This window comes from Danio rerio, chromosome 20, assembly GCF_052040795.2.
Source record: "Danio rerio strain M-AB ecotype USA chromosome 20, GRCz13ab, whole genome shotgun sequence".
Lineage (NCBI taxonomy): Eukaryota > Metazoa > Chordata > Actinopteri > Cypriniformes > Danionidae > Danio > Danio rerio.
The window spans coordinates 10,344,092-10,357,515 of NC_141040.1; the positions used below are offsets into that span (position 1 = coordinate 10,344,092).

General features: G+C 36.6%; 1 protein-coding gene across 1 annotated transcript in view; it reads left to right on the top strand.

Moving 5' to 3' along the window:
- kcnk10a (potassium channel, subfamily K, member 10a) overlaps positions 1-11,284 on the top strand; it is a 54,704-nt gene extending 43,420 nt beyond the window's left edge. Inside the window, exons 5-7 of the mRNA NM_001318375.2 lie at positions 316-508; positions 5,546-5,688; positions 8,513-11,284. Coding sequence (NP_001305304.1) covers positions 316-508; positions 5,546-5,688; positions 8,513-9,169 — 993 coding nt within the window. The 3' untranslated portion in view covers positions 9,170-11,284. The remainder of the gene's footprint in view (positions 1-315; positions 509-5,545; positions 5,689-8,512) is intronic.
- Positions 11,285-13,424: the final 2,140 nt, after the last annotated feature.

A 13,424-nucleotide genomic window follows, 5' to 3' on the forward strand; every position in this document is an offset into this window, starting at 1 on the left:
CAGTGAACCGGGGCTCCTGATAGCAGCAGGCTCCATCATGCTGAGCAAGTGGCATCTGCAGAACCAGCTGAGATCGCACCTCATTAGAGCCAATCAGTCTCCTTCAGATCATCATTAGGCCCTTCCGAGAGCTAATGAACACATGTCACCTTCGCAAAGTCACGAAATATCTCCTCATGCCACATGTGGCCGCTGCTGGCTACGAACCTCCTGTTAGCGTGACTAAGAATGGCTGTTGTTCTGTGTCTCTTCATTGTTCGTGTTGATATAGCATTTCTTGTTTTCTCTCTATTTCACCCCCTTCCTTCCCTCCAGCGCAAACACAATCAAATAAGCCAAACCAAGATCCGAGTGGCCTCTACACTGCTCTTCATCCTGGCCGGCTGCATCCTCTTCGTCACCATACCAGCCATTATCTTCAAGCACATTGAAGGATGGACTGGGCTAGAGGCCATTTATTTCGTGGTCATCACCCTCACGACTGTTGGAATCGGAGATTATGTCGCAGGTATGAACAGAACAACAACAACAACAACAACATGTCTGGCTGAGTTATTTACATGTAATTTGCCCACTAGCACACTCTAACAGTAGACCTGTGGATTTCTGTCATTTTTCTTTCTGAAAGTCTTTCCAGCAATATGTTTAGGGCATTTTCACAAATTGCTCATTTGAAGTGCTTGTTTCAAAACCTGGTTGGTTTATGTATTCTTTGGTTTGGTTAATTTATGTCTATCATTAGATCAAACTCTCCATGCCAGATAAATAAGATCAAGCCCTAGACACCAGACCTTGTCAGGAATTTTCTCCAGGTATATGGACAACAAGTCAGCAGAGTTTCCAATACCCAAACCTGTTCAACTGAATTAGCAATCTCCTATCAATATAGGAGTTGACTGAAAAGCTTGAGAGGAGCAGAAGCAGGAGATGAAGTATTGATGATAAAGAAAGAGCAGATGTTATTGAATAATGCTAGTTGTGTATGATTCAGTGCTCAGACTTCATCTGACCAGGATAAATCCAACAAGTGCTATTATGGCCTGTTTTCACTGTGTGGTACGGTACGATACGGTTTGGTTCAAAAATGCATACCGAACCGAAGTGTACCACTTTTTTCAGCACCCTTGCGAAAGGATACCAAATATAAGAAAGGGTACCAAAAGGTGGAGCTACAAGCGCAGCTGAACGCTGATTGGTTAAAGAGATACATCACAGGCTAAAGGAGAAGCCTGACAAAACACAGAAGCTAATTGTTTTAGCAACCTGAATCACGAACAGACTGCCATGTTTAAATATTATAATCACCTTTTGGACTATTAGGAACTTGGAATGACAGAAATACTCTCTAACAGAGGCTACATGTGCTGGTGAAGATTACAGACAAAGATGAGAGGTCCGCTCTGACTGTGGGCTATATTTTGTGTTGTTTTTGAACCTAAAGAAGGCCTAAACGTATGTTGTGTGTAGTTCTTCTGTAATTGGTGACATATCGGAGACTGTAAGGGTCTGTATGTGTTCATTTATGTAGCATTTATTTATTTTATATAATTGCAGATGTTACACTAGGCTATTTCGCACTGTTATTGGTCTGCAGTTATAATCAAATTATGTTGATAGAAAAGTTAGTAATAAACATTTATACACAAGTATTTATCTGTATAAAGCATCTGTTTTGTTAGAAGTGCTTCTCATATGATATGTGAATGACCTGTACAGCTTTACTGCAGACATTTATTCGAGCGAGAATGACATAGACTTAATCTTTCTGTCGTACACCACGCCAACCAATAGTGTACCCTTGGTAGTGGAAAAAGCCTGATAAAGGTGACATGTACCGTACCGTACTGTACCACTCAGCGGAAACGGGCCATTAAACCACAAGAAACAGCAATGGAAAACTAGAAAAGGTTCATTCTTAGAATTCTGTAATATTTCAGCTTGAGTAAACTCATTTTTAAAAGTGTATTGATTATATTTTTAAATAACCTGCATAATTAGGCACAATTTAAACTTTCAAAAAATCATATTTTCTCACCTTAAGCATTAAAGCCTTTATATTATTTTCTGTCTTATTTTTATTTGGACACCTATTGTTCTCAACCCCGTAACGGACAAAACTGAGTTGTTCATTGTATTTTACAAAGCTTTTGCTATAAAACCAACATTTACCTATTGCTCATTTGTCCCTCAAATCAGTTTAATGGCTAAAATATAACATTTTTAATATGTTTTAGATTTATACAGTTGAAGTAAGAATTATTAGCCTCCCTTTATTTTTTTTTCCCTTTTTGAAGTATTCCTTAAATGATGTTTAACAAAGCAAGGACATTTTCACAGTGTGCCTGATAATATTTTTTTTTTCTTCCGAAGAAAGAATTATTTATTTTATTTCAGCTAGAATAAAAACTATTTTTAAGAAAAAAAAAAAAAAACATTTTAGGGACAAAATTACTAGCCCCTTTAAGCTCTATTTTTTTCCAATAGTCAAACCATAGAACAAACCATCGTTATACGATAACTTGCCTAATTACCCTAACCTTTTAGGGTTGACGTGACACTTTAATTTCAGTTTTGATTTGTTTTAATTAATTTGAAGTTAGGGGTGACGCAGTGGCGCAGTAGGTAGTGCTGTCGCCTCACGGCAAGAAGGTTGCTGGTTCGAGCCTCGGCTGGGTCAGTTGATGTTTCTGTGTGGAGTTTGCATGTTCTCCCTGCATTTGCGTGGGTTTCCTCTGGGTGATCCGGTTTTCCCTACAGTCCAAAGATATGCAGTACATGTGAATTGGGTAAGAAAAATTGTCCGTAGTGTGTGTGTAAATAAGTGTGTATTTATGTTTCCCAGAAATGGGTTGCAGCTGGAAGGGCATCCGCTGCGTGAAAACGTGCTGGATTAGTTGGCAGTTTATTCCGCTGGGGCGACCCCGGATTAATAAAGGGACTAAGCCGAAAAAAAAAATGAATTAATTAATCATTTAAAATTAGATCTAAGAATTGACCAAAACATTTAGCAAAGGCATTAATCACACTGAGATGAACTTAAACTTCATTAAACCAAACTAATTCAATTTTGAAACAGAATTCAAAAAAGTCAACTTCTAAAGGTAAATGGACCATTGATAACCTTTAAAAATGCTGATAAAGGCCTATTTTACCAAATATATTAATGAACAGAACCTACAGTAAACAGGAGCAACAGGTAAATCCGGTCTGAAACATTATTTCCTGGAACATAAATAAAAACTGCAGCAGAAAAAGATCTTCTTTATGAAATTCTTAATGAAAATTCTTAATAATAATAAAATATTATAATATATAAATTTTTATTTTAATTGTATTTTTATTCATCACCAGAAAAGAACACAAATAAATGTAAAAAATATAGACAGTGTGTTTTTTTTTCATTAAATTTTTTCTACATGCAATTTTAAAGATGTGCCTCGGGACATGACAAATAGCTTGGTTTGTGACAGAAATATTATATTTCTTATGCTAAAAATGCTTTCATGAAAAAAAAAATATTATAATGTACAAAGTAAATTAATGGAAAATGCTTTTAAAATGTAATTTTAGTCATCAACAACTTAACAAAAAATATGGGGGACTAAAATATTACCGAATGCCAGGAATGACTCAAAATAAACTGCGTATACAAACTTTATGGTGGCTTGAGAATGCCTTGTCTAAAAGTTTGAAGTAGCTTTAAAGTTTAAATCATTGAAATAGTTTTTGAGAAGTTTGAAACAGCTGGCATAGACAGATCACAACATTTAGGTTAGCATGTCAATTCCACCACTAGCGGTTGCATATTCACAACTAACAAAAGCACATTTTGATTACGCCATGACTAAGTGTGGAGGCATCTTCATTATGTCCTAATGCCACTTTCCACCACTTTTTTCTGCTTGTGTTTGATCACACACAGAACATTTTAGACAGTCTAATTAAAATACACAACATTTTGTTTGTGGTGTTTCCCTGTTTTTTTATTAAAAAAAAAAAAAAAAAACAGAAATTGAGGGAGTATGACAGCATTAGCATGGCAAGACAGGACACGGTCTGTATCAGTAGTTAAAAAGATTTGAACATTCTTCAAAACTTTTGGGATAATGTAAGTACACAGGTCAACAAAACATCCAGTTGAAGTCAAAATTATTAGCCCCCCTTTAATATTTTTTTTTCTTTTTTAAATATTTCCCAAATTATGTTTAACAGAGCGCAGTATGTCTGATAATAGTTTTGTCTTATGGAGAAAGTCTTATTTGTTTTATTTAGGCAAAAAAAAAAAAAAAAAAAAAAACAAGAATGAACTATTTTAAGGTCAAACTTATTAGACACTTTAAGCTGTATATTTTTCTTGACAATCAATGTACCTACAAACCAAGCAACATAATTGATGATGGTAAATGTTTTGCACACAAAAAAGCATTACATTAGCTATTGCAGATGAAAACCAAGGAGCATCCCTTCATCTTAAAATGCTTTGTAATTGCTTGTTTGCTTCCATTGCAAGAATGCTTCACTGATGCTGTTGTTTCTTCACACACGTTTGAACAAAATGTATTTAGAAAAATGTTATCTTTGGTGGAAATTACAACAGTTGTAAATTACAAAACATATTTAAAGTTTTATTTAAAAAATGGTTTATGATCACTTCCCCTTTTGTTAGATACTGCTTTGTTGTATCTTAGCTATAATTTAAGATTAAACAAATGAGTTTATTTAATCTTCACGTGTCATTTGGAAATGAGCAAATAAGGAAAATATAGTTAAATTGTGTTAAATATATTAATTAAATAAAAATATTTGATTAAATAACAAAATTATTGACTATTTTGTGTTTAAAAGACAAAACATGGATTAATATCTAATAGAATAGTCTAAAAGTCTAACAATATTCCAAAATACACAGATTTGTAGTAACATATCCCTGTGAACTTTTGGACAATTGTTTGACATCTATTAGATTTCAACTGACAGTCCAGATTTAGATTTGTTTTCGCTAAGACATATACTAAGACATATATATTTGTATGTCTATTAGACATCTTTTAAACACAAAAATGCTTGCTGTTATTTAAAAATATATATAAATATTTAATAATATAAAGTTACTATTGGGCCTTTAGTGAACAAGAAGTTAGAATCCCTGTAAAGGAATTGTTGGATTGTGGTATACTGTGGTATATATATATATATATATATATATATATATATATATATATATATATATATATATAGTGTATATTTGTCTATACTGTGGTAGACAAATTTTACGTACAAATTATTTTGCTTACACAATTTATTTGATTTTCTTTATTTTCAATTCACTATTTGTATAAAACACAGTCTAGAAAAAAGTTTCACTTTCTGCATTTCCAGGCATCATGAATTGTCAAGAGTATGATTGCTGTTCTCAGGAAAATAGCTTACATGGATTTGAAAGGGGGGCTTGATGTATTCCTCTAAAATAGTCGCTTGTAGGTTTAAAAGACAATCAAATGCATCCTCCTCTGAAATGAAAGTGTCATTTCTGCTTCTCTTACAGGAGGCAATAGACGAATAGAGTATCGCAAGTGGTACAGGCCGCTGGTGTGGTTCTGGATCCTGGTTGGACTGGCTTACTTTGCAGCAGTTTTAAGCATGATTGGAGACTGGCTGAGGGTGCTCTCTAAAAAGACAAAAATGGAGGTGAGATTTTTGATAGCAGTGCATTTATTTTGAGTTTTTAAGCCAAGCTTTTCAACCTAAACCTGGGGTGTCCAAACTCAGGCCTGATAGGTCAGTGTCCTGCATAGTATAGTTATTCATCCTCCTTTAACACAAGCTGCCTGGAAATTTCTAGTATACCTAGAATGAGCTTGATAAGCTGGTTCAGGTGTGACTAATTGGGGTTGGAACTAAACTTTGCAGGACACCGACCCTCCAGGACACCCCTGACCTAAATGATATAATGGTCAATTGTATTATTTTGATTAATTTTCTCAAAATTAACTAATAAAAACATAAATGTAAATAAACAGAATATCTAGAATAGTGAACATATATTGGCATGCTTTGTATTATTAATTATTTTTTTTAGGAGTAGATAAGGAATAAACAATGGGATAGATCTTGATACATGTAATATAATATTAATAAAAATAATAATCCTCATCAACCAAACAAATCGTCAAACAAAAAAGATTGTCTTTTAAGTGTGCCTGTTTGACAATATGAACACAATATAATCATGTCTCTTTCAAAATTTATTTCAGGGTTTACATATGCTGTGTTAAATAGTTTTAATAATAAATGTAATGAGAATATGTACACTCACACGTTTAAGGTATAACAAAAGTGTTTTTTCAAGGTGTAACATGGATGTTTTCTTTTTTTTTTTATTGTGCACGCCAGTGGTCTGGTCAATACTTGACAATTTTACTGCGGACCAGAGGGGGAGGAAGGGGGATTGGGTTTGTGAGTTTTGTAGGTTGCTAGACGACCATCGACCTCAAAACATTGCTGTCTCTCTGATACAGGTTTTATTTATGGGGAAAATTACAAAGCAGTGCAGTGTTTGGGTGTTTTGTGTTCGTCTGAGATAATTAGGCCCAATACCAATTCTACCACTTAGCCTTTCTCCTTGCCAATTGGTGTCCCAATTCTCTTTAGCTTGACATAGGTCATAAGGCTAAGGAGTAGTGTTATATAGCTCATCGAACAGAGATTTTTTAGGACCACACTCGAAACCAAGGGGTAAGAAAATTTCCCAGAATACAACAGCGGGATAGCTGCACACGGAAGTAAGGAGATCGACAAATTAGTATTTTTTTTTTCATTATTACAAATTTTAAGAACAAACAAGCACATGTTTTAATAAATTCATAACCGCATTCGTGTTTTACCGTCATGCTTTAAAAAAAAAATAATAATAATCACTAAAATAAAAACAGCTAAATTTCGCTGTCTATAATCCCTAATAATAACAGCAGTCCCACAACATTCTGTCACTCGATGTCATTCGAATACCCTGACAGAAAAGTCTATTGGCTGGGAATGTCCTTTTTACAGTGTCTGCTATAATGTTAATGTTGTTTTTATGTGTTTACATAGACGAATATGGCCAGTGTGTAAATGCACAGTATAGTTACTATCTTATTGCCACATTAGATCATCATGATAACATAGTATATGCCTTCAGTGATTTCCTGAAGATAAATACTAAAAAATAACACAACTGGAATAACTACAGCAGTCACGATCGTCTGATTTCATATGAAGCTTGACAAAGCGACGACATATGACAGACATCCCAAGTTGGGAATAGTCATATCTGGTGGAGAAAGAGTTGATTTGCGGGAGGTTGCGGGAGTTGATGGTGAGCGACTTATCTGAATGGGGGCGTGCGCGAGGGACATACCTGAAGAGCGATGGGGGTGAGTTGCGAGTGATGTACCTGAAGAGCTGGGAGGGATGCGATGGAGAGGAGTGTGCAACGTATTTAAGGACCGGGCGGGATATTCGTGAATTCTGGCCGGGAGGTTATCTTTCATTTGCGGGCATCCGGAAGTCTCTATGCATTTGTGGGAGACTCCCGGAACTTCCGGGAGACTTGGGATGTCTGCATGTGATGACAAGTGCAGGTCCTGTAATGCTGTCCCATTACTTAGGGGCAATTTTTGAAGTTTTTCTCCTTCACACTTGGTTTTAGAGGCCAAGGGGAAGGGGTACAAAAATAGAAATGGGGATTGGGCCTTAGTCTACTGAAATGTGTATATTCTATGGAAGCTGAAGCTGATTGTTCAATTCTTGTCATGTGTCTCATGGGGCACTCCCGGCTTTCATTCAACTGTGTAAAGCGCAAGCGCATGTGTGTGTTATTACGCATTTAGCTGGTTGTGGGTTCAATTTGGGAACCTAGTCCACAGTGCGGTCCTTGAGGACCACTGGTGTGTGTCAACAATGTGCAGGTGTTGTACATATTGACCAATCGTGGTGGATGACAAGGTAGAATCTACAATAAAGCATTGTGAAATAAGAAAACTTCTGCTCTATACAGTATACTTCTTGCAAATTCCATTTAATGATCAGTCTACGCAGTGCAAACATCCCAAGCCTGTATATTTTACTCAATATTGAAATCTTGGCTGGGTCTCATAAAAATGGCGCATATCATCCTTTTTTCAAACTAAACTTACAATTTCAAACACTGAAGTTTAAATCACATCTGGTTGGAGTGCTTCAACATCAACTCAAGTAAAGTTTTAGAAGTAGCTTTATAGCTGAAAAATATGTGTTTTTTTGTGGCAGTTTGAGCACATTCAACCACATCATCATCAACACTATGAGAGGAATCCAAATGTGTTTTTGGCTATTTCTTGTTAAAGGTGATCCAAATCAAAACATTTCAGATCTGTATTAAGTGCAATTCACTTATGATTTGATTGACAAAAAATACTTCTTAAAATCATGTAAATATGAATGCAGGAAAACAAAATGTACAGTTATATTTACCATTATCTTCTTATTGAAGGTGGGTGAAATTAAGGCTCACGCTGCTGAGTGGAAGGCCAATGTTCGAGCGGAGCTGCGTGAGACCAGGCGACGACTCAGTGTAGAAGTTCACGATAAACTTCAGAGGGCTGCCACCATCCGCAGCATGGAGCGCAGGCAGCTGGGATTTGACCAGCGTGCCCATTCCCTCGACATGTTGTCCCCTGAACGACGAGCTGCCTTCAACAGCCTGGATGCCACCAACTTCAAGACATCCTCCCAGGAGAGTATCGACACAAAGCTCAACAACCTGCGTCTGAGAGTAGAACAGAACGAGCATCGCAGGAGCGACCCTAGCCAGGCGTACTCTGAAGACAACATTTTTAACCGGCTTGGTTCAGTCACCAAACTCGCCAAGCGGAACAAGAACAGGGATTTGAAGAAAAACATCCTGGATGATGGTCGGAAAGCCTTAGATTCCTTCAGCTGTGACACTCCCCCTATGGACGAAGAGAAGAAGGAGGCCGAGGATGAGGAGCTTGAGAAAGAGGTCAACATTAGTCTCACCAACTTGCCTCTCTTTGTGGAGAGTCCCAACAAACAAAATGGATTCGTGCCTCTTCCGCCACAGACCAAAGAGGAAGAAACAGAGACAAAACTTGAGGATAAAGAGTTCCGTTTGCAGGTGGATCCATAGAAGGAACTGTGTAGTGATATAACATACCGGATAGTGCCTTGTTTAGCCCATACCCTGATCTGAGATGTGAGAATCTCAATTTCTGCTGTTCATTTAACTGTTCACTGTGCCCTGATAACTTGATAATGGAAATATGGCGATGGTAGCTCTAGAAGACATCTGGTTCTCTTCTTCAGACCAATGAATAATGCTTGGATAAGTCAGAAAGAGTCTCTCCAAAAGTTTTGGACAAGGAATGGACTAGAAATCTGTAGCAAGCTACACTGGTGATTGCAACTGAAAGCGTTGCACTTTCAATTATAACTCTGGCAGGTTGTACTTGTCGAAGTTACTTGTCGAGAAGCAAAATTGCTTCAAAAACAATGTTCGTCTAGATTACCCACCCATTCTAAATGGACAAACTTATCTAGAGACTTGAGTACTCTAAGATGATGGAACTCTTTAAAAATGAAGTTAATGATATTAAAATTGCTGACATGTTGCATATGCACAGAGCTCTGCTGTCCTGTTAAAGTGCATCAATATGTGATCCAGATGTATGAATTTATCCAATGGAATCTCAGGGCTTGTAGTCCTACTCTAGTTGTTTAATTGTACGGTATGTCTGACATACAGTTTGCTGCGCTCTCATGACATATCTAAAGCTGTTGCTACACAGTACTGTTTTTATAGTTTGGACATTTAGGGTAATGGCATGGAAGAGAAGCCATAAGGTAAAATACAGAATGTCTAGTAGACTTTAACAAACTACTTGTTTATCCATTCAAGGCATTTCTTTTAAAGGGATACCAACAAAATTTGGATCAAACATAGAGAGATTTGATGGTAAATATATTTCTTGCTAATTAAATTATACTCTAGTGAGAATAAATCAGCAATCTGATGATTTATCTGTGATTTAGATTTAGAGCTGTTTTGGATCATGACTTGAACATGCTAATGTGAGTACAGAATAACTTGGTGTACAATATGAGGTCCTAATGAGCAATCGGTAAAATGATTTACATGTGGGTGCTATACACCTTAAACTAGAAAAGTGGAAGTTAAATACAAGAACAACAAGATGTTATGTCTAGTGGCGGATTTAAGCTGTGGTCACACTACAGTTTGAGCTAGCCAAAATCTGTTGTACGGTGCTGCGAAAAGCGGTTGGATTAAACAAGATGATTAGACATTTAAAAAAGCGAGCGATTGGTCCATATTTTTTAATTTCTCTACAAGGAGGTCATGCCTTGATCCTCGATTGGTTTCTTGCAGCCAAGTGATGCAATTTTGCAGGTCAGAGTTCACCAAGCTTGAACTTTGCACCGCAGTGAACTGCAAAACTTAATGCACGAACTTATGATGCGTATAAATGGAAGTCAATGGGGAGAAAAGTGCAGTGTGACCGCAACTTTAGACATAGGCAATATGGGTGGTCGCCCTTGGGTGGCATCTTGTTAAGGAGGATATGACATCCCTCCTCACTTTTGTTCTCGACTTTCATGAAGGAGCAGGGCAGCATAAAATCTGTGGGGGCGGCATGATTGCCTAGAGTGCCAGTTCAGCTTGCTCCAGCCCTGGTTATGTCTTATTATGCTTACTCTTGTTTTAGATATGTCAGAATATATGAAAAAAAAAGGATTGACTTATTGACCGTGACACCAAACATACAGAGCTGAATTCAGTATCTGCTTTATTTATTTACAATATTGCTCCCAACCGTCCAGCGATGCAGTGGCGCAGTGGGTAGTGCTGTCACCTCACAGCAAGAAGGTCGCTGGTTTGAGCCTCGACTGGGTCAGTTGGTGTTTCTGTGTGGAGTTTGCATGTTCTCCCTGTGTTCGCGTGGGTTTCCTTTGGGTGCTTCGGTTTCCCCCACAGTCCAAAGACATGCGGTAGAGGTGAATTGGGAATTGTCCGTAGTGTATGAGTGTGAAAAAATGTGTGTGGATTTTTCCCAGAGAATGGTTGGGGCTGGAAGGGCATCCACTGCATAAAAACGTGCTGAATAAGTTGGAGGTTCATTCCGCTGTGGTGACCCCAGATTAATAAAGTGACTAAGCCGAAAAGAAAATTAATTAATGAATTGCTCCCTACCAGCCTGTTGCTGGGTCCTAGTGCTTGACCCCTGAGGAAAAAAAAAAAAAAAAAAAAAAAAAAAAAATATATATATATATATATATATATATATATATATATATATATATATATATATATATATATATATATATATATATATCTGTCTAGGATAAAGCATTAATTTGGGTCAAACAATCAGAAGTCTGTTTTAATTTATCTCAAGCTTGGCTCTGTAATTTTACAAAACAAACAAACAGAAAAGACCATCAGCTCAGGGAGTTAAAAAAAATGGGTAAAATTGCAATATTTTTATCCCTACTATATTTAACAAGGTCAGAACAAGTCAAGTCATTTTAATGATTTAATGAAAAGTATTAAAGTTTATTTTTATTAGCTTTTTTTCTGGAATAAATACTTATTTACATAATATATATTGTGAAATATATCTTTACTGTGAAATAAAACTACTCATACTGTGAAATAATTTGTTCATAATACCCACCCCTATTATGGACAGGCCCCTAAATTGGGTTAAAAAGTATTTTAAACCAAATATTTAATCCAAAGTTTGGGTTTGTCCAACCAAGCATTTTTAGCAAGCATTTTTGCATAAGGTAACTCTAATTGGATTCCAAAAGGCTTCATCACGCAATCAATACATTTGGACTCTCAAGACACATTTTAGATATTTTATATTATCATACACAATAAATATCACAGACTCCACAATGAAATCTGAAACAGCACTGGATGTTAAAGAGATTTTTAGTTTTCAGCTGAATCTGGTCTTAATGCTTTATTGGCTAATGGTAGGGATTTCTCAACATTAAGGGTCTTATCATAAACTTGCTGCAATGCAGTGCCATGATCAACGCAAGTGTTTTTTTGGTAGTTTCAACCTTTAACCTTTTCAAACTTTGTTTAAATAGCAAATGCATTTGGGCCCATTGTGCTTCCCAGAGTGTATCTGATCTGTGTTGAGGCACATTGCTGGTATGTTTAGTCGTGCCATTGACCAAACTAAAGCTGCTCTAAAGTAAATAGTGCAGATTTCTTAAAGAGTTTGTGAGTGATAGTTGGGTTCATAAGGCATGCACATATTGCCAATTACATGTACAGTATGAGCAACAACACAGAAATATATTTAAATATAAATAATTAAATGATTCAAATGTAATTAAATATTATAGTATATGTAAATATAAAAACACTACCTCCTTCCATGCTCTGGTTTCTCCAACAGTCCAAAGACGTGCGCTATAAGTGTGATGAACTAAATTGGCCCTAGTGTATGAGTGTGTGTGTATGTGTGTAAATGCAATAATTTATGGGTGTTCCCCAGTACTGGGTTGCAGTTGGAAGAGCAGGGAGTAAAACATATACCAGAATAGTTGGTGGTTCATTCCTCTGTGGCGACCCCTGATAAATAAGGGACTAAGCTAAAGGAAAATATATGAATGAATACCTTCTTTTATTCCTTCTTAATCTTAGGGGAAGGCTTTAGAATCCAGCTTGTTCCGTAGCTGGCCTGCTCATGTGTGAGGTTGACCATTTCCTCTCTACTGTTCAACCTATTATACAGTCTGCCATGTGATGCACACTTAAAATGACAGGGAGATGAGACTCTGATTGGTTTATTCCCAAAGCACCTTCATAACTCATTATGAGAATAAAGAAACACTTTTAGACTATGCACTGGGTTTTTCCTATTTTTTAAAAAGCAAAAGTGCCACCCCTTTAGACCAGTCTAGTAATTTAGCGCTTTAATAGCCTCTTTCACACAGTGATACCGGTAAATTTCTGGAAAATTTCCGGAACGACTTTACCGGTATATTGAAAAAAGCGCTGTTCACACAGGTGAGGACGTTATGGAAATTTTCGGGAAAAGAGCATTCACACATCCATTCCAAAATACTGGTAAATTCTGAAATCATTTACCACAAATGAGCTTTAAACGGCTGTGCTTGTATTTGTAAACATTTGACTAAATTACAAACTCTGTGGATGATCAATATTGTGAACAACTTTCGCAGGATCACTTTCGCATGTCGACATGTTCATTATATGTGCATGTGCAGGCGCTCATAGGCGCACGCAAAGCTTGAAGGTAAACAAACAACAGCTTATCATAAGCATCTCATCGATGAATATTTACACAGTTGGCATTAAGAAGAACATATAAACCTGATCTGAC